Genomic DNA, 23,769 nt, shown 5'->3' on the forward strand with positions numbered 1-23,769 from the left:
ACGCTCGCTAGACTCTCGTTTCGCGTGCTTCGACAACGAGCACTTGTCGCCGTAGCGTCTGCTCAAGGCTGTACACGACCCACCCAAACAGACTAGAACGCGAGTCAAGAAGCGTACACCGCCAGCGCCCACGTGCACTTGTCGCGTGCCCTCTCTCCGACCGTCCAGGAGGCACGGTCGATCCTGTCCTTTGGGCAGATCCGGTGACCCGATAAGCGCAAGGCGGTGCAGCTCCGCGGACTGTCCGACGCGCTGACCGCCGTTTCTGCGAGCTCGCTACCGCTCCTTGGCTTCCGCTCCTTCCCACACTTGTTGAGAGCATCGAGCCTGCACCCACAACATCGCCCCTGCTTCTTCTTCCGACGTCCCTCTACCCAAAGCATGCGTACGTACCGAGCAGACTCCCTTATACGAGCTCAGGCGCAGGCTGATCCACGTCCGTTTGTCTCGTCTCGTCGCAGCCTACTCCTCCCGCTACAGCTCGTACAACGCCGGTGCCGACGCGTACGACAGCGCCGACGAAGGCTACACCGGTGGAGGTGGTCGTCGCAGCGGCGCCGGGCGCGGAGGAGCGGCCACCAGCGCTGCCAGTTCGGCGACGGCCGCGACGGCCGCGGCGCGCGATGCGGCGAGCGAGCACGCGGCCGACATGCACTCGCTGTCCAAGGGGTTCGAAGACCTTCATCAGCACATGCGTGACCTTGTGAGCAGCCTGCGAGGCCGCGTACCAAGCAGCTTCCACCACAAACTCGGCGAGACCATGCACAAGTTCGACGCGCACATGGACGCGACGGAAAGGGCGGCCGAGGGCGCGAGCAACGTGTCGAATCAGGCCAATCAGGCGCACAACGCGACCAAGAATGCGACGCAAAATCCTGAGCCAGAGGTGACCGGTACTCCGAACGCGCCCATGCGCTCGCTCGCGCACTCGTCGTCTCGCTCGACGTACGGCCGGTCGCGCGCTGCGTACGGCGGTGCGTACGGCTCGGGGGCGTATGACGGCGCGGGCACGTCGTACAGCGGGTACTGATGGAACGGCGCGTGCGCACTGTCGGTCGTGGACTGCGGAACTTTGCCCTTCTCTCGTCTTGAGCCATGCATCTGCTTTTCCGAACGAGCCTTTCGAGCCTCCCTTCTGTCCTCGCGACTGGAAGCTCCCGCTTTGCCTTACGACTGGCCCCTGCGATCATCGTGTTCCGGCCGCCGCCGCTTCTCTCGCTGCTCTTGACTGGACCGCGCGCGCTCTGCCTCGTCTCCTGCGCCTTGCGGGGAAAATGGTATGAAGGGCGTCTTCCATCCCGCGTGAGACTCCTGTGCGCTCCGCGGGTCTCCTGTCCGGGCCGTCCGGGCGTTCGGACTGAGGCTGAGGGCAGCCGTTCGCCCCTTGCTTCCTGATCCTTCACTGCCTCGCTGGGCACCGCGTCGTCCCCTCTCTTCGACTCCTCCTTACTGACGAGCCACAGACATGCGTGCGTGAACGACCTCACTCCGTCCTTCATGCCGTCCCCGATTCGTTCGAGGTTGCACTGACTGCCCGCGTGCGCGGATGCAGCGTACGCCTCTCGCTCGTACGCATCCCGAGACGTCGCTTCCGACAGCGACGCCGAGGATGACTACAACCGCCGGGAGAACCGCCCCTCGACTTCGCGCGAGGGTACGGCCTTCCCAGCTCAGACAGCTTGCAAAGTAGAGGACAAAACTGACGAAGGCTCGACAGCGCGCGACACCGGATCCGGAGACTTCTACTCCTCGACCGCACGCAGCACGGGCGGCGGGCGCTCCAGCCATGCTCCACTTCACCACTCAAACCCAGTCCACTCGGCGCGCCACCTGACAGACGCCGTCAAAGCGAGCGAGGGCCTCGCGAACGAGACCTCCGCTCGGCTGAGCAGCATCCTGCACACCCTCGAATCGACGCTCGCGCACTACGACCGCACGGGGCGGCTCGACCGCGACAAGTTTGTCGCGCTGATCGAGCACGTGAGACAGTCGCTCGCGCACGCGGTCGACCATGGGACGCAGGCCGCGCACGCGTCGAACCTGGCGAGTAGGCACGAGAGCAGCGTGCAGCGGGCGGCGAGGCCGGCGCATGCGGCGGAACTGACGGAGGCGCACTCGCTCGCGCAATCGTCCAGGAGCAACGGCCGGTCGCGCGCTGCGTATGGCGGCGCGTACGGCTCGGGGCCGTATGACGGTGCGGGGACGGTGCACAGCAGGTACTAGGCGCGTGCGATCTCACCACTGCCCGTAGTCGTCAGCGCACCTCACTGTAAGATTCCTCTCGACCACGTCGTGTCAGCCTCTCTCGCTCACCCCGCCAGATCGAGTCGTGGAAAGCGAAAGAGCACGCGAGTTGCTGTCGTTGCATCTGGGAGGAGTGGTACAGAGCTTGAGAGGGGGGTGGTGGTGTGACGTATGAAGGCGAGCGAGCGCGCGAGAGCGGAAGGAGAAAAGGTCCGTGGTAAGCGGTTGCCGGGCGTTGTGAGCAAGAACAATCAGAACTTGGGAATCCTGCAATAGACGAGTAGCGTGAGGTCACTGTCACACGAAAGCAAGGCTGACTGCACACGAAATGCAGCCGCGCCCCGCCCGAGAAGCAGTGGAAGCCGCCTCACCTGAGTGTCTTGCTCACCATCGCGCTAGCCCACCCGAGGAACACGAGCGACGCCCAGTGGACCTCTACGCCGAGCCTCTCCCTGAGCGGCTCGATAAGCCCGCCCACGACGCCCGAGCCCTGCCCAGCCGGCCCGTCGATGCAGCCGGCCTGGACGCACGCGGCCATGGCACCGCAGAGGAAGAGGCTCGACGGGATCGGGAGGCCCTCAAAGTACTTGCTCTTGCCCGTCGCGTCCTTGGGGACGAGCGCGACGGTCGCGTTGAAGCGCGCGAGGCGCGCGATGCCCGCGCAGATAAAGGTCGTCAGGATGAGCATGTCGACGGTGGTGCGCAGGCCGAGCGTGAAGGCGACAAAGGCCGGCGCGACGCCGAACGAGACCTGCGTGCGGCGGTCGCTCGGGGTCAGATGCTGCAACGAGACATGCGGGCGGCAGGTGCAGCGAGCGCAGACGCACCGAGTCGGCGAGACTGTCGAGCTCCTGCCCGAGCATGCTGCTCTCGTGCCTCCACCGCGCGACCTTGCCGTCGAGCGCATCGAAGACCATGCCCAGGAGCGGGTAGAGGAGGGCGTGCCTGCATGGGGTGCCAAAGAGTCAGCTCAGGTGCCGTCTCCTGCATGTTAGCAGTGGCAGTATCGACGCACCAGAGGTAGCGGTCGTCGGCGGTCATGATGAACTTGGCCGACGAGAAGAGCGAGAGGGCGCCGCAGAAGCCGTTGCCGAGCGTGACAATGTCGGCGAGGCGGAAGTTGCTGCGGGGCGTGGTTCGCCGTCAGTACGGAACTACGTAGCGACCACGCAGAGAGCACGTGGTGCAGAAAGGGGAACGCACCGGACGAGGGAGAAGTGACGGTCATCCTGGACAAACTGCTTGAGCTTGACGGCCTCTTCGCGCTTGGCCTGGGCACGACTCGCGCCGTCCTTTTCGTTCTGGCTGCTCTGCTGTACGGCGAGCTTTGCGGCCTCGTCGACGGTGGCGGATTCGCGGCGAGCGGCGAGGGCCTTTGCTGCCTGCGAGGCGTTGGGCGGGTCGATGGGGGCCGAGGCCTTTGAGCTGGCCTGTGCGGGTGCGCCGGTGACGGGGGGCGAGGTCAAGTCTGCGGCGGTGCCTGTGTGCGTGGCGTGCGCGACGAGGGGGAGCGGGTGAGTCTGATGAGGCGAAGACGAGGGACAGAGTGGGGGCTTGCCTGGCATGGTGAGGGCGGGGTGTCTAGGGGTGGCTGTGCTGTGCTGTGCTGTGCTGTGCCGTGTGCTACTCTGTCTGTGCACGCAGGTAACGCGCTGCCGAGGGAACGAGCTGGACCCACGCACCCGTCGCTCTGTCTGTCGCCGTCGTCACTTTCATGCGCAGCTCTCGCCGCCCGTCTCGACCAGCTCCTGCTCGTTCCTGCTCCAGACCGCACTGCACAGCTTAAAGCTAGATTCCCTCTAGATCATGGGCTTCACCCACCCGCTCGCTCGCTCTCCCCTCGCTTTCACGCTCCACCTCGCCGCTCTCGCAACCCTCACGTGGGCCTTTGTCGAGCTCTGGAAGCCCGGCCCCTTCACAGAGCTCATGGACAGCGCTCAGGCCGGCGGGCGCTGGCAGTTCCTCACCATCCTCAGGCAAGTCTCGCGCACCGCACCCTCTCGCATCCGAGGCCGAGGGCAGCATTCACCCCGTCTATCCGCCGCACACAGCCTCGCCGCGTCCTGGTTGACGTTCCTCTTTGCCCTCTTGCACGACGCCGTCCCGCTCGACTTCTTCAGCCGCTGCAAGACGACCCTCGCCATCCTCACCGTCCCCGTCGAAGGGTGCGTTCCGCGCTCCTCTCCCTCTTCATTCCCGCCCTCCTCACACTGACCCGCCCCATTCCCAGCCTCGTCGCCTTCCTCTACTGGTCCCTGACCCTCTACGACCCCTCGCTCCTCAACCCGGCCGTCGCACCGGGCGAAGAGCCCTTCCGCATCCCGCTCTCGCTCGACCTCGCCATCCACTTTTTCCCCGCCGTCTTCCTCTGGACCGACTTCCTCCTCTTCTCGCCGCCGTTCCCGAAACAGGCCCGCCCGACCCGCATCGCGACGACGGCGACGGCCGCATACTGCCTGTGGATGGAGCGCTGCGCCAAGATCAACGGCGCGTACCCTTACCCGATGCTCGGTGCGCTCCACACCCTCCGCGACTGCTTCCCAAAAGGCAATCTGCTGACGAATAAAGCGCCGCCGCAGACCCAATGACGCCCGCGCAGCGCTCCGTCTTCTACCTCGCCCAGGTCCCGATCCTCATCGGCCTCTACCACGCCGCCAACGCCGTGCACCGCGCCGTGCGCGGGTCGTCGAGCCCGACCGCAGAGTCCGCCCGGGTCCGGCGCGCCGAGGAAAAGGTCGGAAAGGCGCTCTGAGCCTCGCGGCTGCGGGAGGAGTAGACGAGTGCGGGAGACAGACTTGTAGATACGCAATGCCGAGACTGTGAGAAGCGCTCTTCCGTACTTCGTGTGAGGATGAACGACATTGCACAGCGTAGGTTGTGGGTGCGGCTGGGGAGGGAACAAGCAGCAAATGGCACGGAGCAGGGGGACAGAACAACGGCACACACACACACACGACTCAGGAACAAAGCAGCCCTCGCCCCTCCCCTCGAGCCCCTCCGCGAACTGACGGGATCCGCATCTCGGGCTCGCTCCACGGCACCTTGAGCACGCGAAAGATGTCCCGCTCGGTGCGGATCCCGGGCACGAGCGTCCCCTCGGTGAGCTTTTCGCCCTTGCGGTCGCGCGACACGTCCTTGTACAGCCCGTGCTGGTTCAGCCGGTACCCGTGCCGCCGCGCTTTGAGCCGGATCGAGCGGTTGAAGTGGTCGTTGCCTGCGCGCGCGTGCGACAACGGAAAGGGTGTCGAGGGGTCAGCCCGGCTGGCGGGGTCAAGCGGCGGTGTAGAGTGACACGGGAGTCGAGAGAGAAGGGCGTACCGGTAAAGTAGATGAGCGCGGCCGGCATCGACTCCCACGGCACGCCTGTTCACGACAATCGACAGAAATCAGCACGCGGCGCGGCAGGTTCGCCTACGGCAACGAGATTCCGAGGAAGATTGCGCACCGAGAATGTCGATGCGGCGCATCTTCTTGCCTTTGGGCAGCTTGCACAAGCCGTTGATCCTGCCGGTCATCAGGTCAACTACCCGGCCGCCTTCGAGGCGGTGCGGTACGGCAACGCACTTGGCATCGAGACCGTTCCAGTCCTCGGGCATGCTGAGGAGGTGGTGCGCGATGCCGGCCTTGACGAGCCGGCGCCAGAGCTTCTTGACCATCCCTTCGTGCGTCTTGCCGTCGCTCGGGTCGCGCGTGAGGAGGACTGTGCAACTCAGCCGCGGTGTGGATCAGCGAGGCCCTGCAAATGCCGAGGACAGCGGAGAGCGACGACTGGACGCACAGTCGATGTCGCCTGAGCTCTCGGCACCGCGGCGGTACGAGCCCATGCACTCGAGCTGGAGCTGGGGGTCGATGTCGTGGGCTGTTCATCACGGACTCCTTTGTGCATCAGCCACGTCCACGTCCAGGCGCATACGGGTGAAAGACGGGAGGGAGTCCGCCACGCACCGATCTCCTTGACCCGCTCGTACATCGCCGTCATCTCGCTCCTCGGGATGCGCTCGAGCAGGTCCTCGTAGTACTTGAGCCCGATGCGGCTCGCCTCGTTCAGCTTCCACTTGTCCGGGTCCCTGCGCAAGTCGTCGACAGTGCGCGCGCCCTTGAGGTACAAGTCGCTGGCCATGGCGCGCGCGATCCCGTACACGTTGCCAAACGCCTTGAGCGCGCGGTCCTCGGGCGACTCGAATGTCGAAATGCGGCGGTGCGTCCCCGTGCGGAAGATCTCGACAATCTTGGTCGCGAGCTTGTCGCCGATCCCGCGGATCTGCTTCAGCTTGGGCCCCGAGTCGAGCTTGGTGTCGTACGCGCGGAGTATGTTCGCGGCCTGCTTGTACGAGCGCTCACGGAATACGTCCTCGTCGCGGATCTTTGGGACGAGGTCGGCCATCAGCTCGAGCTGCGGAATGCGAGCGAGTCAGTCACGTCGAACTGCCGCAAGCGGACCGAGAGGACTGCACCGTCGATGCGGCGATCTCGTTAGGCCCGTCGCGCCGCACGCGATTGCCCCTCGGGTCGTCGCAGGCCCAGCGGTAGTCCTGCATCGACCAATCGAGTCAGCCTGGCCGCCATCCGGCAGCCGCACGGCACGCACCCTCGGCTTCCTCTTCTTCGGGTCGAACACTTCGCCCTCAAGCTCGCCATCGCTATTTTCTTCGTCGGTCGCAAAGTCGTCCGGCGGGCGCGTCGACAGGACCATGTAGTCGTCGTCGAGCTGAAGCTGAAACTTGGCCGGGTCGTCGAGGTACTCGTCGATTGCCGCGTCGCCGTGCTGCTTGATGATGCCAAACTCGGCCTCGAGGCCCTGCGGGATCTCCGAGTCGCCTGCGCGGCCGCGGCGCTTCTTGCTGCTCGGCCCGCCCGCCGGCGACGCCGAAGGCGACTTGCGCTTTGCTCCCTTCCGCGGCGAGTATTGCGGCGACGTCGTCGATATTCCCGCGCGCGAGACGTCCGGGTCGTCGATCGGGTCGCTCATGTCGGCGTCGCGGTCGGCGGCGTCCGCCTTGGCGCTGAGCTTCCTGGCCTGTATGCGGCGCAGCGGGAGAGGCGGGCCCGTCGAGGTCTGCGTCGAGATGCGGTCGAAGTAGCCGTCGGGAGGCGCTTCGCCGGGAGGCCAGTCGTCGGGTCCGAAGGGACTGCGGGAGAACGACGTAAGCGCAAGTCAGTCGGTCGGCGAGGGAAAGGGACGCACGAGACGCCGTCCGTGACCTCGCCCTCGCCGTCCTCGTCCTCCTCCTCCTCCGTGTCCTCCTGCAGGTCCCCCGCCCTACCCCTCGCGCCCTGCCTCCTAGCCTTGGCCTTGTCGACCTCCTCCTTCTTCTTCCTCTCGCGCTTCAGCTCCTTCCTGCGCTTCTCGAGCGCCCTCGCCGCCTCCTCGTTGCGCTCCTCGGCCCGGCGCGCCGCCGCGCGGTAGTCGCCGGGGAACGCAAACTCGCTCTCGACGGGCCGCGCGCGCGCCTTGACCGCCTGCGAGACCCAGTCGAACCCGACGACGTGCACGAACGGGCCGAGCTCGTCCTCGTTGAGCCCCTCAGGCGATGGACCCAGGCACCGCAGCACTTCGGCGTACGTCGCGCAGCGATGGCCAGGCAGCTCGAGCGGGATGATGTGCGTCGTCCACTGCTCGTCCCCTGCGCGCTGCGGGTCGAGCGCAGCTGTATTGTCGTCGCAGACGTCGAAGGGCGGCGGGACAAATTCTTCGGGCTTGACGAGGACGGCGCCGTGCTTGGCGGCGATGCGCATGTTGTTGCGCAGCGCTTGGTCGAAGCGGTTGCGCACCGGGCCCGTGGCGGCCGCGCTCGCCGCGGACGAGCCGCCCTTGCGCCAGTGGTCCGTGTTGACGAAAACGATGCGCGTCCCGCTGAGCACGCGCGGCTTCGCGCCGGCGACCGGGTCGCGCTCAAACTCGTCGAGGTGCGAGAGGTAGTCCGAGATGGTCGCGAAGGACGTCTTCTTGTTGTAGACCTCGTCGGCAGCCTGCTCGAATGAGAGCCGCGGCTTCTTGCCCCTCGCACCTGCGCCCTTGCGAGCGGAAGAGGCAGCGGTCGCCTTCTGCTCGACAGCGGAAGCAGGGAGCTTGGCCGCTGCGCGCTTCTGCAAGCGCTTGCGCAGATCGGTAGACGTGTCGGCGCGGACAATGCTCTTCCTGCGCGGGCGCGAGTGCGACTTGGTCGGTGCCGACGGGCCTTCTGCGTTGCTACCATCTGAGGGGGAGAGCTCGACGACCTCGACCTCGCCCTCGTCCTCGTTTGTCGCCGTCGCCAGAGCTAGAGGCGGAGAAGAGCTGCTGCTATGCCCGTCGACGTCCATCGCCGTATCCGTTGCGGGAAAGCGTTGTTTGGCAGGACGCATAGGCGGAGGGGGACTGGCGGGAGCCATCGTGCGAGTCGCCGACTTCGCAAGGCGTGCAGATGCCTTCCCAGCGTCCTCCTTTGCCTGCTGAGCATGCATGAAAGTAGGCTTGGAGCGAGTCGAGGTCTGAGCGGAAGCCTTTGAGGAGAGACGAGGACGCGGAGGGCATTCGTCGTCGTCGGCGCTCGGCTCGGGGAGCCCATCGACAGGCAGGAGGAGCGGGTGCGGGCTCAGGATGCGCTCCAGCTCAGCCAGGCGGGTCAGCGCGCCGTCTGCGTCGCCAGTCCAGAGTGACAAGTCGAATGAAGCCATGCCGCCGTCAGGCCGCGCGACGGCGTGCGGGTGCCTGGGTGGGCGTGCAGAGCCCTGTACTGGCCTCAGCAGGGCTACTGCCAGCTGTCCTGCTCGGCTGGAGCGGGTGGCTCAGAGTGGTTTCTGCTCAACCCAAGTTGACTTCTCCCCACTTGGCCGCACTCGCCCTCGTCTCGCTCAGAGGGCAGGATGAGCTCGAGCACAGGTAGGGCAGGAGCTACAGGCTCGCCCCTGCGCAACCGCAACAGGCGCAGAGCTGGTCCTCCCTCTTCTCCTCGCTCCTCGTCGACGTCATCTCGCACTGCGACCAAGCACGACACACGCGACTGGTCGACCAGCGAAGACTCCGAGGGCACCGATGAGCTGCTAGATGACCGTTCCACGGTGACGGTGACCCGCTCAAAGCGGGACCAGGCTGCGAAATCGATGCGGACGAGGTCGACCAGGTCTCGTGAGCACCTCTCCGCGCTGCGTGCCGCCAACGCAGAGCCGCCTGACCGCGTAACACCGTCTGAAACAGCCTATACTGCCCTCCGACCGATTGTCGGAGCTGCTCGCTCGACCATCCGACTCGTCCTCCTCATCCTGCCCTACCTCGCCCCACTGCTCCCGTACTTGCTTGCGGCCATCATCCTTTACCTCGGCCTTGCGTGGGTGCGCTTTCAAGTCGCCTCACTGCTACCCAATCTGCCCGCGCTCCTCCAAGGGCCACTCTCCCACTTTGCCGACCTCTCGCTTCCCCTTCCGCGTCTCCCGTCCGACCTCTCCCTCGCGTCCCTCTCCGCACTTCCCTGCCTCAACTTCGGCATACTGTGCCGAAGCGCCCGCTCGGGCGACACGCTCGAGCTGCTGAGCGCGAGCGCCGCACGCACAGCTGCGACTCGCGCCACCCACGCGCTCGACGTCTTCGACCACCTGATTTCGCTCGGCGCGGGCGACCACGCTGGGCACAGCCTCGAGCCCGTCGCTATTTGGGAGCTTGCAACCGCCGTTCGGTACACGAGCAGCCTCGACGACCGCGAGTTCCTATCACAGCAGCTGTCCTCGCTTGGCGACCAGAGTCGCGATGTCAAGGATCATGTGATCTCGCTCAACGCGCAGGGACTCAACGCCTTCAGCTGGGTAGTGTGAGTCGTTCGTCCACGTGTTGCGCGATCGTGTTGTCGCTGATCATCTCGCTTTACCCAGCCACGAGTTCACCCGCCTCGAGGAGCTCATCACGACAGCGTCGTCCCCCTCGACCCGCATGTCGTCTCGCCAGCGGGCCGAATTCGAGCGTCTTCTCTCGACGCTCTTCGACAAGATCTCGTCCTCGCTCTCGGACCTCCTCACCTCGCTCGACCGCGCCATCCCCTCCGCAACTTCTGCGAGCGACTCTGCGCGGCGCATCTTCACGGCGCTGCGAGCCGAGGAAGCGAGTACGAGCGAGCGGTACGACGAGCTCGCGTGGTTCGACAAGATGCTCGCGACGGTCGATGCCGGTCCGGGCGGCGGCAAGAAGGTGCGCATGCTGCGGCGCGACCTCGAGCTCACGCGCGCGACCGCCGGCGCCGTCATTGGCGTGTGGCAGCTGCTCGAGGGGACGAGGGAGTCGCTAGTGAGCTACAGCCGGCACGTCGAGCACTACAAGGTGCGCCTCGCCTTCTCGTCTTCTCGGCATCTCGCTTACTGGGCTGACGTATTTGTGCAACAGGCTGGCTTGGTGGGCTTCCACCTGTCGGGCCACGGCCTTAGCGTCGAGGACGAAGTGTCGAGCCTCAAGAGCGTTATGGAGGAGATGCGCGCGACACTCGACGACGCGCGCAAGCGGTCCGGCGCTGGCGGGCGCAGAGGCCGCGCCGCGAAGAGCGAGGTCAAGGAGCTGCCCGAAGCTTGAGGATGATGGCCTGTACGTTGTTGCTATCAATATGCTCTTGTTCTTGTCACTCCGCGAGCTCCGAGACGGCGCAATCATCACGGCTCTGACGGCCGCTCGCGACTTGCCCCAGTCATCCTTTCCGCTCGTTTGCCTCTTGCTCTCGCTTTCTCGCTTCGCCCTTCCTGCTCATACCGAGATGGTGCCCGTATATCGCGACAAGCTGCGGGAGCCCAGATGCCGCGGACCTCCACGCCGGGGCGATCGCGTCGCGACCTGCGACCCCGCTCGTTTCGACGCGAACCTCGCTGCCGCTTCTTGCCTTTCTGTGTCTGCTGCAGCCTTGCGGATGGCGAGCTCGAGCATCGGCGCGTCCGGCCGCGCACCAGACCCCGAATTTCTCTTTGCACGAGTGCGCTCGCCTCGTCGCCTCTGGCCTCACGCCGCCTCGAACTGGAGTTTACGCCCCACGCCGCAGGACCGCTACGCTCTCTGTGCAGGGTTGAGCCCTTTCTACAACTCGCATCAAGCGGGTGCGAGCCTCTTATGCCTCTGCAAGCGCGAGCACCGCTGACTCTGCTGCACGCTTCCTGCCTCAGGTCCCTACATCGTTGGTGGGTCACTGCCCCTTATCTGGCCGTTCGCGTTGCATGTTGACAATTCCATTTGCACAGGCTGTGTTTTGCGCGGGCTCCTCCTCGATGTGGCAGAGCGACCGGGCGACGGATCCAATGCGGACGGGACTGTGATCCTCACTCAGTTCGAAGCGCCTCTGCATCTCCGCGCTACCTTAGCTCACCCTACTTGTCTGCAGTGCCGCTACCTTCGCTGGGTCGTCTTCCGACGATCTTCATGCCGATGCACATGCAGCGCGGGTGTACAGAGCAGTCTTGGCCGGTCTGCGATCTGGCTCTCCGCTCGCCGTGATTCTCGGCCAAAGCTACCCTCATCTTCCCGCTGTTCGGACCTACGCTATCGCTCGGCAGCCGGCTGCCAAGTACGTCTTAGCTGGCTTCTACCGGGTCGCGGCTGTCTGGGTGAGTCTTTGCCGTCCGAGCTGCTCGTCCTCGCTGCTGACCCGTCAATCACAGTTTGCTACCACGCCTGCTGTCGACAAGGTCAACTGGAGCCGCGTGCAGACAAGCATACGTGTTCGTTATCGTCTTGCTTCGCTTTCCATCGACGTGCCTCATTGCTGTCTTTTCGCAGCTTCGCCTCGTGTGGAACGATCCTTCCGTGCCGCCGTTCTGGCTGATTCAGCCGTTGTGCGTCTCCCGCCCTTGTGCTTGTGACTGCAGCACATGTTGACCTCTCGCCGTCCGTAGCGCCGTAACCGCCTTGCCGTGGGTGACCCGGTCCGCTCCCTCTACACCGGCGCTTAAGTTGCTCCGTCGCAGATTCCCAGCCGTCAGCTTCTCCTGCTCGACGTGCTCGCGCAAGTCGCCTGTTGCACCGGGCCAGGTTGCCCAGTGCCTGAGCCCCATCTGCCCGACCTTTTTATCGGTGCGCCAATTGCCCCTCCCGACTCTTGCTGCCATTTTTCCTAATATTGATGCTCGGCCCGCAGGATGGAGTCACCATTACTACGTTTCGCTCCGTCAGCAAAAGCTCACCGGCCGTCCTCGTTGCCTACGATGCCCCGCCGCCGCTCGTCCCGACCCCGCCGCTCGACATCCCGCGGCTCTCGCAGGCAGACACGTGGCCGCGCCATTACGCCACATCCGCCAACCACGGCTACATGTGCAATAGCTGTGGCGAGCTGCACGCACAGACCCGGTGGGACGTGGCCGAGTGCAGGGCGTGCGGACTCGTGCAGTCGCTCTACTCGGCATCATTCACGGCTGAGATGCTCGCATCGGACGAGTTGATGCCGTCTGAACAGTGCAGCAAGGGCGTCAAGGTCACGCACCGCCGCATTCCCGGGTGGCATATCTCGTCCTATAGCATCGACGGCATCAACTCGGTCGTTCGCCTTCGCCCTGCCTCGCTCGACTTTGCAGACGCAGCCTTCCTTTCGCTGCAGCAGCCCGCAACGACCGAGTGTTTCTCTCGCGGCATCGTGCGGCAGCGCACTTGTGGGTGCATAACCTCTCGCCATCACGCACGATTCTCATCGTGCTCTTCCGCAGACTACGGCACTCGGACCAGTCACTTTGCGTTCAATGTTGGCGCGCCTTATGACTATGGCATTGACGGCGTTCCGACCTTTCCGCTGCCTGACTCGACGGGCGAGTCGGTCGACGAGCCGCTCGAGGCGACCGAGACGGTCCAGAATGTCCTCACATACCTTACGACCGTTGCGCGAGAGTGCATGCAGGAGCACCTTGTCTTCAACGAGGGTCTCGTCATCGCCTACAGTTTGTCTTCTCCCTTCGTCTCGCCTGTTCAGAACGCCTGACGCTGTACATTTTGCAGAGTCCAACAACCGCATCAGCGTGCGTGTCCTCCTCCGCCTTGAGTTCTCGCTCGCTAAGCCTCGTGTGGCGCAGTGGCACCGCGACGCAGAACAGGCCGTCCGCGCTGGTATCGCCAGTCTCTCGTTTGGTGCCCCCGCCTACCTGCGCTTCCTCGAGGTGGTCCGCCCTGCGCGTAAGACCCGTCCGCGACACTTCTCGGTCCTCCTCATGCACGGAGACGTATGCCTTCAGCTGGTACGTGAGTCCTCGTGCGTACCGCCGCGGCACACGCTGATCCGGTCGGGCGATCGTAGGGGCCAATGGTGCAGCGCAACTTCAAGGTTCGTTGTTCTTTTTCGCTGCCATCTCAACAATGTCTCAGTCCCTTGTCTGTGCTCGCAGCACTCGCTCACTTCACCTGGACTTAGAATGGGTGTGTGCCATCTGCGCTGCCGACTTTTCGTGTGCTCACACTCCGCTGTCTCATAGTCATCACCGGCCGATACATCAACACCGTCGGCGTCGCAAGGCTCCCGGCCGCACCGTCGAGGCGTGGCGGGCGATCAGGTACGCGGAGAGCGGTGCACGCCCAGCCGAGCGACGAAGATTGTGACTCGTCATCGGACACTTCCGACTTCTCGCCCTCTGATTCCGACTTTTAGACGGCGTCGCATTCATGTTGTTGTACATTGCGCATTGCATCGTGACTTGATTGCTCCGCGTGTGCGATCCGGTTGGGAGAGTCCCGAGTGGGAAGTGTTCTCGCGGACGAGCACGCGTTCGACGGACTCGGGCCGTATTTTCGCTCCCTCTTGCGGCCGCCGAGCTTGACCGAGTACGTGCACCAATGACCGGCCGCCCTGGAAGCGCGGGAAGGAGGTGCGCCGTCAAATAGCCCGCGCGGAAGCAGGCCCGGCACAGCCTCCTGGTCGCGCCACTGTCTTCCGCCCATTGCTCTATTGTGGCTGCTGGGCCGGCCTGTACACGTGCCACAAGCTCCTCGGGGGCTGCGCTGAGGCCTCCGCGAGGTGCGCAAAGCGGGGTTACCGTGAGCCGCTCGACCGGCGAGCGACTTGGGCGGTTTCGTGCCAACGAGGTTCGCGCTCTTCTCGGCATTCACGCACCCGTCGGGGCGGCGGCGATGAGCTCGCCCGCCAGCCCGCAAACCTCACAGGGCTCCGTCCAGCGGCGAGACTTCCTTCTCGGCTCGTTCGCCGTCTCTCTCGCCAAGGCTTCGCGCTTTATCGACCCGACCGATCCCGCCGTCTCTGCCCTCATCTCGCGCCTCAAGGTCGTCCCGCAGCGCCGAGTACTGCCCGAGAACGTCAAGAAGCTCGCCGAGTCGCTCTTGCCCGGCTCGCTCGATTCCAGGTGCGTGTCGTGCGCGTCTCGGCTCGTGCAGGCTAACCCGCCGCATGCTGCAGCATTCGCACGCCCGGCTGCCTCGCTTTCTTCCCACTCAGCCATTACACCGACGCAGACGAGCGTGCGCGCATCGCCGCGGCGCGGCAGTCGTTCGTGCGCCAACACGTTGCCGCCGAGGGATGGGTGCCTCCCCTAGGTGCGCGGTTCCCTACGTCTCTGGGAGCGTCTCTCAGCTGATACGATACTCTACAGACGACGGCACATCTACCCTCGCTCTTCCCCCTCTCGAGCAGCGCCGCGCGCCCTCGTACCCGCCGCCCCTCCTCTCTGATGCCGCGATCGCCGACCTCGGCTTGTACGTCGCCGACGGCAACCACCGCCTTGCCGTGATGAGCGCGCACGCGCAGGCGGGCATGCTCCCGACCGACGCAGCGGAGCCGTCCCCGACCGACTATGCACTCGCGTTCGAGCTCTACTCTGAGGGTGTGCTTCCATCGCCGGCTCTCACGAATCAACGACTGGTCCGGGTCGTTGCGCAGCGCTGACGCCGACGAGTGCACTGCAGACGTCTTTCGGCATCCTGGCATCTTCTTCAGCATCTCGCTCGAGTTGAACCAGCTACACTCGCGCACCGCCATCTCGCAGCAGCGCTCGCTCGCCGCCACGCTTGCCATGCTCGCGCTTGCGCGCACGACTGACGCGGATGCGCAGGGTGCGGGGCTAAAGCCGGGTGCCGTCCTGCCAAACGACTTTGGCTCGTTCGTCACGACCGGGTATCGCGCACGCGTTCTCGAGACGGTGCGTTCTGTCTCGCGCGAGACGTCGTTGTCTGTTCTCCACTGACTATCGCGGGTCACCCAGGCACACGAGAGGCATCCCGCCATCTCAGTCATCCTCGACAACATGTCGGGCAAGGCACTCAACGCCGCGCTCGGCTACGGCAAGGACGGTATCGGCCCGGGCTGTGTCGTGCGTTCTTCTCGTCTGCTCCCGTTGGCCAACCTCTCACCGTCTGTTTGACCTCTGCAGTTCCTCCTCATGCTCCTCGCCGAGACCGCATCGTTCTATCGTATTGTCGACCCGCAAGGCCGTATCACGACCGACCTCACTTTCCTCCGCCTCCTTTCCCGTCGGCTGAAATACGAACTGGCCAACCCATTCTCTCCGGCTGTCCTCACCACCGAAGGCTTTCTCGAGGCAACGGAGGACACGAAGAACTCGCTTGCGCGCTTCGGGAGGGCAGTCAGCGGCCTGACTGCCGACGCATTGCGCTACGACACGCCTCATGAGCGCCAGCTGTTACGATCGTTCGGAGACCTGCTCGCCGAGAAGACACCGCGCCCGCCTGGCGAGAAGAAGTGGACCGACAACGACGATGTGCTCAAGCAGACGCAGGTGCCAGTCATGGGCTACGTGCGTCTTGCGTTGCGTTGCCCGTGACAACCCCGCTGACACGCCGTTCTGCAGTTTGTTGACCTCAGCAGCCTCTTGTCCATCACGCGGTCAACGGATCTGCGCAAATCGGCGGCGGCAGCGATCGTCAAGGAGGACGTCGACGACGACCTCGTCATTCTGTCGAGCAGTGCGCGACGACGGCGCTTGCAGACGGTCAAGCCCGAGAAGGCGCCCGGCGTGGGCGACGGCAAGACTACGTCCGCCAAGCCCGGTGCGCGCAATCTCGAACCGAGGCGGGACGTCCCGCATTGGTGGACCGACATCCAGGTCTTCTCTGGCGAGTGGTTCAATCGAGTGCGCGCTGTCGATCTTCCGTCTCCAACCCGTACTGACCCTCCGCGACACCAGCTCGGTGCGGCTCTAGCCGCTTTCGCTCCGCTCCTCTGGTCGCCGATCTCGGACGACCCAATCCGACCGCCTCGTCCTGACTGGCACGATCCAATACTCCTCCTTCTCTCCCTTAAGGCGGACGCGCGCGCTCGACTCGAGCAGGACCCGTTCAGCCCGCTCGTCGGCACCAAGCTCAAGTTCGACCAGCTACCGGTCGCGCCATTCTCCGAGCACGAGGGCGAGATGTGCTTCATCTTTGTGCGTCACGTGATACCAGAGAGGTAGGCGCGCGTACTGACACCCAAGTATACAGGATCTCCTGCGATGGCTCTGGCTCGTTCGCGGTCGCCTCCTCGCCGAGGCTCGCGCTGCAGCGGCTGCGCTCAACGAGCTTGACGAGTCGACCGTGCCCTTTCTATTCGACAACTCGCGCCTCTCGGCTCTCCCCCGCCATTCATTCGTCTTTCTCGTCCCCTCGCTCTTCCCTCCCGACTCCGCTCTCGCAACCCAGCCCATCGAGCACCGCCGCATCTCGGTCTGGGCGTACCCGACGCACCGAGAAGTGGCAGCTCGAATTGCGCAGGGCTTTGTCATCCCCGCCTTCGCATCGTGGCTTGACAACTTCCCCGCCGACGCCATCATTGACGTCGACACCGGCTTCAGCGCCAACACCGCGCCGCATTCCCCGTCGGTCGAGGGTACCGAGGAGGACGGCGACAAGGATGAGCTGGAGGAGGGCGACCGTGCCGGAAAGGGCGATGGAGAGGGCGCGGACGACAAAGGTGATCAGGATACGGGCGGCGCCGAGCGCCGGGGCCACGTCGACCAGGGCGTTGACAAGGATGGCAACGACGATGCGCCGGACGGCGCTGGCGCCAATGTCGACGGCAAAGACCCGAGCACGACGCTTGAACCCATGGCGGGCGGCCCGAATGGACACGACTCCGAACCAAGCGCAGACGGTGTTGCGGCAAGCGGCACGCAAGCAAGCGCATCGCGCTCCAACTCAAAGGGCAAGCGTGCCGGCGCAGCGACCGACGAATCCGCGCCGAAGCGCGCTAAGACCGCCGCATCGAACGGCGCAGTCTCGGTTGACCCGTACGTCCGCATCTTGCGACACCTCGCCACAACGGGTCGCACGGCCGAGACTGCCCTGGTGTTTGAGGTCTCTTACGACAAGGAGCCCGGAAAGACGCTGGAGACACTCAAGGTGTGTTTACTCTCCTCTCTATCGGCAAAATTCTTCCTCTGACATGGTTCCGCTGCAGCGCTTCGTAACCCCGACATGGGTAACAGAGCAGAAGAAGCGCGGCAAGGTCAAGGCCTGGGTGGTCGGCGTTGTAGAGGATGCAGACGGCGCGAAGCTGCGCAAGGCCGCAAGAGGTCTCGCGGCGGCGAAATCGTGACTTGCCTCAGCCGCTCGCATGTTGAGCGCAGGGACTGACCACATGTTGCTGCAGGTCTCTCCGCATCGAGCCCGTGACGACAACTTTCGACCTCCTGGGAGGCTCTGCCGCGCAGAACGGGACGGTGTTCCTCGCTCTTGCAGCGCACGCCGATCCCGCATTCGATCCGCTTCGGCCCCCTCGGCTTGAGGATCTCGACGTTATGAGCATCAGCAGCCCAGGCACCTTCAGCCGCGACTTTGTCGCCGCCGTTGTCGGGTCGGACAATGACGCGTCGTCCCGTGCCGCATCTCTGGCCGGTGAGGGCGCCCGCAGTCTTGTGCCGGCTTCGGGCGCGCTTGCACGCGCCGCAGCGGTATCGAGTGAGCTTACGGCGCTCTGGGGCGAGGGCATCGCGCTGATGCGGCGCTTCGAGCAGGGTACGTCCCCGTTATTCGCTTTGCTCCTCCGTTGCGGTCCTGATGTCCACGCGCTCCCTGTAGTGCGCCGAGACGCCGAGCCCGCAGCGGGCCGGCCGGCCCCGACTTCAGAGGATGGCAGCGAGAGCGAGGCGGACGTGCTAGCGGCGTTCATTAATTCTCTGTAGTTATTGCATTGCGCTGTACTACACGTGCTAGTGTCGCGCGTGTCATCCGCAACCGCAAGCTGACTACGGCGACGAGCGGAGATAAGTCAAGTCCACGGAAAGAAGGACTCGGGAAGCGCGCGCGCGAGGCCTGAGCGCTCGTTCAGGGGCGGTGTCGCCCGTCGTGTCGCACGCAGCCGAGGGCGCAGTGAAAGTACTGCCCTTGCTTCGATTTGCCGGACCAAGAAGTACGGGGAAAGCTAGACGAAAGCGAATCGGGGTTGCGCTCCCCTTGCTTCGTGCATGGTCTAAATCCTCCATCAAGTGCTTGGCAGCGGAAAGGTAGAGAGATACACAACAGCAAAGATAGAGAGAGACTCAGAGCGCACCCAAAGACTCGAAAGCCAGGGACGTGACGGGACACCAACGCAACAGTGCGAGCGGATCAGCGTGAAAGGTCCTCTCTTCGTCGTCATCTCTTCTCTGTCTCCCTCTCCCGTCTCGACGTCCTCATGGCCGCCCAACTCCCGCTGCGGCCAGCCTGGATGCCTGTCCCGCGTCCTCATTCGGCAGCGTGGCCAAAGGCAACTGTCGACCACCCTTCGCCCGAATGGGCTTCCATCGACATGCCGCCTTCCCTCCCACTCAAGACGGCGCAAAAGCCTTACCATCACCTCTACTTTCAACAGCCGAAAAAGTGCGCCGGAGGCGCGATCGGCGCGGACGGACGGCCCGTGCCGCCACAGCTCCTCGAACTGCCGGCGGGCGTCCCGGCGTTCCAGGTGACGGTGTACGGGCTGTCTGTGACGGAAGGGACGAGCGCAGAAATTGTCGAGACGCTGCTCGCTACTGCCGAACTTGGCTCGGAGACGCAGCTGGACCGCCCGTTCGCTCATCGCGTCGAATTCGCGACGAAACCGAGTCTGCACGGGTTGGCGGTTTTGCTTTTCCCTTCGCTCAAGAGTGCAAAGGTACGTTCGGCTTTCCTCTCCTCAGGCGTGAGAGGCAGAGCTGAACTCACCCTTCGCGATCAGCAATTCATGTCCAGCTTCTCCATCTACGGCAAAGCGTCCCGCATTGCGCCGACTCCGATGGCTCTGCCGTCGGACTTCCCCGTCGTATGGCGTCTCGACGATTTGAACCTTGCGACAAAGCTGGGCACGCAGCTGCGAGAGATGCCGTCGCAGAAGGACGGTACGTGGCTCCCAGGCTCGGGAAGAGCGAGAAACTCACCCGCAGCGGAGCGCAACAGAGTTTCTGCCCCGTGTTCCCCTGCCCAGCGGACCGCTCAAGCTTACGAGGTCGACGCCGGCGGCCCGGGACCCTTCGTCTTCCCCGACGCTCCCCATCGCGCCCGAGTCGGCTCCACAGCCCGTCTTCTCGTCAGGCTCAGCAAAACGCCCAGGCGGATCAAGCATGAGGGCGGGCGCCAAAGGCAACATCGTCAATACCCGGCTTCACGCCTGTCGGCGAAGGAGCCGCTCGGCTGACACCGCGGGCGACTTGGGCGGAAGGGTCTGGGTGCGTGAGGGGGACGTGGGTTGGTGGGAGTGAGATGTGGTACGAAAAAATAGCTCGCACTTCTTCGGGGCAATCAGGAGGAGCCACTGAGAGCGTTACAGATGAGGACAACGGCCACTGGGGGTTAGACGAGACGACTGCTACAGGGGGGTGCGAAACCGGAGGGAGGAGCCACAGGAGACGGTCTGGAGAATTTCAAGGGAGTGTAGAGCCAAACGACGGAGAGGCAAAGGAGGGAATGGACAGCGAACGAGAGTTGTCGCCTTAGGTGCGCGTCGCGACGACGGATGGAAGACGGCGCCTCGCGGCGGCGCGCCCGTACTCGCTGTGCTGCCAGGTCGAGAGGGAGCCGTTGGGCGCGTTGAACGGGCGCCACGTCTCGGGCGCCGTCTGCGCCTCGAGCGCGCGCAGCGTGATCGAGCCGCCGCGGATCGACATGTCGTCGTTCAGGAGGTTGTAACGGCGGATGTAGCGGTTGGCGAGCTCCTGCACGTCCTCGAAGGTGTACGTCTTCTCGGAGAAGTCCGTCGTGAGCTTGTGGCTCTTGAGGGCGCGCGTGACGGTCGACGCCGAAAGACCGGATGCGAGGACGATGCGGCGGATGCCGTCCGAGGAGTCGTCATCCTCGCCGTCGAAGCCGTACTTGATGGCGTCCACGTGCAGCGAGGTAAGCGTCTTGTGCGGGTACCCGGTGAGCTGCAGTCGCAAACAGCTCTGTGTCAGTCAGAGTACTGGCCCAGGTGACGGCACACGCACCCTGTGCGAGATATGCCCGAGCACGTGGCGGAAGCGCACGTCCACTTTGCCGACCTTGTCGAAGCCCGACGCGCAGATGGCGCAGTTGGAGATGAAGCCGGGCTGAGGTGAGCGTGGGCACGGTGAGCAGATCGTCACTCGGTTAGCAGATCGTCCCTGAGAGCGCGAAGCAACGCACGATGGTCCCGACGATCCCCTTCTCCAGCGACTCGTTGACCTCAGGCGCAGCAGCGTCAGCACATTCAAGACCGCGAAGATGACTGGCTGCTGGCCAGCGACGGGCGGGGGACGACTCGATAGCCGAGAGCTCGCGATCAATTCGACGCACGTATTTCTTGACAAGCCTCTTCTCGCTGCCCGGAGCCTGCTCGTACAGCTTCTCGAGGTTGTCCTCGGCGAGAGTCGCGAGGCGGTCGTCCCGCGCACCGCCGGCGAGGCGAGGAGAGTAGCCAAAGCCGATCAGGCAGCAGTCGGGGGAGGAGACGTCGACGGGCATCGCGATGGAGGGGGCCTGCCCGGAGAGGCAAAGAGGCACGTGTGAGGGAGAAGGGCAACAAGCGCTTTCGGCGGGCTGCGAAAACTCTGCTCGCGTGGCGCGCGCGGCGGCGGGCGCCAGGGCGGGCGCGCGTCGGCCACTTCGCCGACGCGCTTTTCTTCGAAGGCACACCTCGCCTCGGCTGTTTCGCTCCCTGCCTAAGTGGGCAACTGCGCCGGGGATGGCCTCGCCCGACCCCGACTGGGCGGAAGGGGCTGCGCCCCTTCTCTCGCTCCGTCCTGCCCCTCGCTCGCTCTCCCCCGAAACCAAGTCGCTCCTTTCGCACTTTGTGAAGCCCGAACGCGAGCGGTTCTTCTGGTCTGACTACAAGACGAAGGAGGAGATCAAGTCGGTGCAGGCGCTCCGCCCGAACGAGGAGGTCTTGTCGCCCGGAGAAGGACTGCGGCACATCGAGAACCTCAAGCGGCTCGTCGGGTCAGATGCAGCGGCGCAGGGTGCGTTGCTCCGCGCTGTTCGCCTCGACGACTTGCTGACTGAGACAATGCACGATGCGCAGACGCCCTGCACGCGCTCTCCTGGTCCTTCGACTCGTCGCTGCGCAACCACACCTACCAGCTCGGCCTCCGCGATGCGACCTACGCCTCGACCTACCTCCTCCAGCACAATCCCCGCGACGTGGTCTTCCAGCACTTCGTCGGCTGCTTCGTCACCCTCGGCCAGGTCCTCTACCAGATCGAGCTCTTCATGTGGGCTTCGGGCGGTTACGTTCGCAGCTTCCCCGACCCAGAGCCCTATCTCCCCAAGATCCGCAAGGACGACTGCGCCCCCGGGACGTACGTCAAGGTCGGCTCGACCACCGAGGCCTTCGGCAAGAACACGATCCGCGACCCCTTCGTCGTTCGCTCGAAGCGTGGGATCTCGAAGACCACTAGCCTCGTCGACCCGAACGGCCCCGACGCTGAGCCGCTCGTTTTCCGGCGCGCCGAGGAGGACGAGACGACGATTGAGATGGCACGCAGGCTTCGTTACGTGGGGCAGGGTGTCGGTGAGGAGGGCATGGGCGGCCGCGGCAAAGGTCACCTGGTGCGTGTTCCGATACGGCGCACTGTCGATGACGACCTGACGAATGCTTGTTTGTGCAGCGCCCTTCTTTCAGCGGCAAGGACGCGACGGGCGAGCCTCGCGTGGGGACCGCCTCGCTCGCCTTCCTCGGCGATCCGTCGCAGCCCGTCGGCAAGAAGCGCAAGCTTGCGGCCGAGCACGACGTGCGCATGTTCGCCATGACGGCGATCCCGCGCAGCCGGGGCAACGGCTTCGCGCAGGTCGTCGAGCAGGCCGGCATCGAAGCGGCCGCGTCCTGTTCGTCGCCGTACCGGCTCCAGGAGGCAGTGGACTGCGGCATGCAGTTCTTCGCCTGCGGCGGTGGCGGTGGCTTGGGGACGAACATGATTTCGTCGTACGCGAAGGGGCGGACTAACGATGGGGTACGACTGTCACCGTTCGGAGCCTCGGACATTGTTGCTGACGTGCTGTCTCTTCGCAGCCCGGAATGAAGCTTGCTCGCTTCATGAAGCTGCTCTCGGAGGGCCTGCCAGTTGTAAGGTTTTCTCGCGGAGTTTTCCATCGTCAAATGCCTTGACGCGGTCTATCGAACAGGTCCTCGCCGACTTCACCGACCATTCAACGGGCCAACGTCGTCGCTTCGCGTTTCCCGCGGTGTGGGAGAGCAAGGCGCCGCACGGAATGCCGAGGTTTGGCTTTCTCGTCAACGATCTCGAAGCGGAGGGCATCACGTCGGCGAACCCTCTGCGCGTGTGGATGAGGCGCGAGGGCGGCACCTGGACGACCGTCTTCGGTGCTTTTGCGGACGATGACTCGCTCGGAGGCGACGACGTGATCAAAGAATGGGTAGGTGTTTCCGAAAGGAACGGTTTGCACACGCGCTGACAACGACATACGCACAGGACGCGCCTCACTACTCGCCCGAGGTGATGGCTCTCGCGTGCCGCTTCTTCGCCGCCAAGGCCATCGTCGGCGCCGCAGCTTTCGCAACAGAGCACAACAAGGAATTCGAACGGTCTGCGTCGTCGCTCGAGGCGCTCGGCGTGACGACGCAGGACGTCGACGACGCGACCGCTACTGTGTGTTTATCCTCCGCTCGTACAGGTGTGCTAGATCTCTTGACTGAGAGCGATTGTGCAGGTCGAGAAGGGCTTGCCGAAGGGGGGCGCGAGCGGGAAGAGGGCGCTGTCCGACAGGAGGGCCGCGGCGGATGACAGCGTACGCGTACGTTGTCCTTGTGTGCCTTAACCAGGGAGGGAGAGCAAGACTGACCCTCTCGTCTCCGCGCAGCTGATCTACGGCGGCGAAGGGTCGTCCGGCGACATCGCCTTCCTGCGCAAGCCGCTCATGAACGACAAGGGTCGCCCGATCGCCCCCGCACTCGGCTTCACGGTCTACAAGGCAAGCTTCGGCGGCGAATTCGACCGCGAGGAGATCGTGGCGGCGTTTACGTCGCCGACCGCCGTGCGCGTCGGGCTCGACGACTGGGAGTTGCACTTTGAGTCGTCGCCGCTTGTCATCCCGTTGAACAACGAGAACGTCAAGATCAAGACTGCGGCTAAGAACAAGATCACGTTCGCCACTCTCGAGACACACTTCCAGGCAATCCGCTCCGGCTCCGCGTCGTAGGGGGGAGCTGCGCAATCACAAGCACGGCGGCG

General features: G+C 64.6%; 11 protein-coding genes across 11 annotated transcripts; 8 read left to right on the plus strand and 3 right to left on the minus strand.

Annotated features, from left to right (window-relative positions):
- Positions 1 to 381: 381 nt before the first annotated feature.
- On the plus strand, positions 382 to 1,030 carry JCM10292_007187 (uncharacterized protein; the record flags this gene model as incomplete). Its single annotated transcript, XM_076648263.1, has 2 exons — positions 382 to 385; positions 462 to 1,030. The coding sequence occupies 2 exons, from the start codon at positions 382 to 384 to the stop codon at positions 1,028 to 1,030; spliced, it is 573 nt and encodes a 190-aa protein (XP_076506210.1).
- Positions 1,031 to 1,465: 435 nt separating this feature from the next.
- Positions 1,466 to 2,223, plus strand: JCM10292_007188 (uncharacterized protein; the record flags this gene model as incomplete). Its single annotated transcript, XM_076648264.1, has 3 exons — positions 1,466 to 1,469; positions 1,553 to 1,654; positions 1,814 to 2,223. 3 exons carry the CDS (start codon positions 1,466 to 1,468, stop codon positions 2,221 to 2,223), a joined length of 516 nt encoding a protein of 171 aa, XP_076506211.1.
- Positions 2,224 to 2,495: 272 nt separating this feature from the next.
- CHO1 (CDP-diacylglycerol-serine O-phosphatidyltransferase) lies at positions 2,496 to 3,809 on the minus strand (the record flags this gene model as incomplete). Its single annotated transcript, XM_076648265.1, has 5 exons — positions 2,496 to 2,511; positions 2,616 to 2,995; positions 3,072 to 3,189; positions 3,260 to 3,367; positions 3,448 to 3,809. The coding sequence occupies 5 exons, from the start codon at positions 3,807 to 3,809 to the stop codon at positions 2,496 to 2,498; spliced, it is 984 nt and encodes a 327-aa protein (XP_076506212.1).
- Positions 3,810 to 4,050: 241 nt separating this feature from the next.
- JCM10292_007190 (uncharacterized protein) lies at positions 4,051 to 4,996 on the plus strand (the record flags this gene model as incomplete). The annotated part of the gene is made up of 4 exons (XM_076648266.1): positions 4,051 to 4,220; positions 4,296 to 4,409; positions 4,475 to 4,755; positions 4,824 to 4,996. 4 exons carry the CDS (start codon positions 4,051 to 4,053, stop codon positions 4,994 to 4,996), a joined length of 738 nt encoding a protein of 245 aa, XP_076506213.1.
- A 205-nt stretch (positions 4,997 to 5,201) lies between these two features.
- Positions 5,202 to 8,616, minus strand: JCM10292_007191 (type-X family DNA polymerase; the record flags this gene model as incomplete). Its single annotated transcript, XM_076648267.1, has 9 exons — positions 5,202 to 5,458; positions 5,563 to 5,607; positions 5,690 to 5,748; positions 5,809 to 5,944; positions 6,023 to 6,103; positions 6,190 to 6,637; positions 6,699 to 6,776; positions 6,833 to 7,373; positions 7,430 to 8,616. 9 exons carry the CDS (start codon positions 8,614 to 8,616, stop codon positions 5,202 to 5,204), a joined length of 2,832 nt encoding a protein of 943 aa, XP_076506214.1.
- A 474-nt stretch (positions 8,617 to 9,090) lies between these two features.
- On the plus strand, positions 9,091 to 10,777 carry JCM10292_007192 (uncharacterized protein; the record flags this gene model as incomplete). Its single annotated transcript, XM_076648268.1, has 4 exons — positions 9,091 to 9,352; positions 9,422 to 10,028; positions 10,090 to 10,531; positions 10,595 to 10,777. 4 exons carry the CDS (start codon positions 9,091 to 9,093, stop codon positions 10,775 to 10,777), a joined length of 1,494 nt encoding a protein of 497 aa, XP_076506215.1.
- Positions 10,778 to 11,105: 328 nt separating this feature from the next.
- Positions 11,106 to 13,814, plus strand: JCM10292_007193 (uncharacterized protein; the record flags this gene model as incomplete). Its single annotated transcript, XM_076648269.1, has 15 exons — positions 11,106 to 11,168; positions 11,235 to 11,289; positions 11,356 to 11,370; positions 11,431 to 11,515; positions 11,571 to 11,793; positions 11,848 to 11,907; positions 11,966 to 12,021; positions 12,154 to 12,259; positions 12,324 to 12,831; positions 12,886 to 13,113; positions 13,172 to 13,191; positions 13,246 to 13,407; positions 13,467 to 13,493; positions 13,555 to 13,585; positions 13,642 to 13,814. The coding sequence occupies 15 exons, from the start codon at positions 11,106 to 11,108 to the stop codon at positions 13,812 to 13,814; spliced, it is 1,812 nt and encodes a 603-aa protein (XP_076506216.1).
- Positions 13,815 to 14,293: 479 nt separating this feature from the next.
- JCM10292_007194 (uncharacterized protein) lies at positions 14,294 to 18,294 on the plus strand (the record flags this gene model as incomplete). The annotated part of the gene is made up of 12 exons (XM_076648270.1): positions 14,294 to 14,523; positions 14,577 to 14,713; positions 14,770 to 15,000; positions 15,083 to 15,315; positions 15,379 to 15,486; positions 15,547 to 15,930; positions 15,985 to 16,266; positions 16,321 to 16,560; positions 16,616 to 17,512; positions 17,571 to 17,704; positions 17,763 to 18,127; positions 18,191 to 18,294. 12 exons carry the CDS (start codon positions 14,294 to 14,296, stop codon positions 18,292 to 18,294), a joined length of 3,345 nt encoding a protein of 1,114 aa, XP_076506217.1.
- A 491-nt stretch (positions 18,295 to 18,785) lies between these two features.
- On the plus strand, positions 18,786 to 19,827 carry JCM10292_007195 (uncharacterized protein; the record flags this gene model as incomplete). The annotated part of the gene is made up of 3 exons (XM_076648271.1): positions 18,786 to 19,244; positions 19,308 to 19,467; positions 19,526 to 19,827. 3 exons carry the CDS (start codon positions 18,786 to 18,788, stop codon positions 19,825 to 19,827), a joined length of 921 nt encoding a protein of 306 aa, XP_076506218.1.
- A 231-nt stretch (positions 19,828 to 20,058) lies between these two features.
- On the minus strand, positions 20,059 to 21,046 carry JCM10292_007196 (uncharacterized protein; the record flags this gene model as incomplete). Its single annotated transcript, XM_076648272.1, has 4 exons — positions 20,059 to 20,490; positions 20,551 to 20,652; positions 20,729 to 20,767; positions 20,879 to 21,046. 4 exons carry the CDS (start codon positions 21,044 to 21,046, stop codon positions 20,059 to 20,061), a joined length of 741 nt encoding a protein of 246 aa, XP_076506219.1.
- A 220-nt stretch (positions 21,047 to 21,266) lies between these two features.
- On the plus strand, positions 21,267 to 23,737 carry JCM10292_007197 (uncharacterized protein; the record flags this gene model as incomplete). Its single annotated transcript, XM_076648273.1, has 8 exons — positions 21,267 to 21,540; positions 21,603 to 22,129; positions 22,189 to 22,530; positions 22,590 to 22,643; positions 22,703 to 22,954; positions 23,011 to 23,187; positions 23,249 to 23,332; positions 23,399 to 23,737. The coding sequence occupies 8 exons, from the start codon at positions 21,267 to 21,269 to the stop codon at positions 23,735 to 23,737; spliced, it is 2,049 nt and encodes a 682-aa protein (XP_076506220.1).
- Positions 23,738 to 23,769: the final 32 nt, after the last annotated feature.

The sequence above is a fragment of the Rhodotorula paludigena genome (genome assembly GCF_050403205.1).
Source record: "Rhodotorula paludigena JCM10292 DNA, Rt_paludigena_JCM10292v1_ctg14, whole genome shotgun sequence".
NCBI classification, from domain to species: domain Eukaryota; kingdom Fungi; phylum Basidiomycota; class Microbotryomycetes; order Sporidiobolales; family Sporidiobolaceae; genus Rhodotorula; species Rhodotorula paludigena.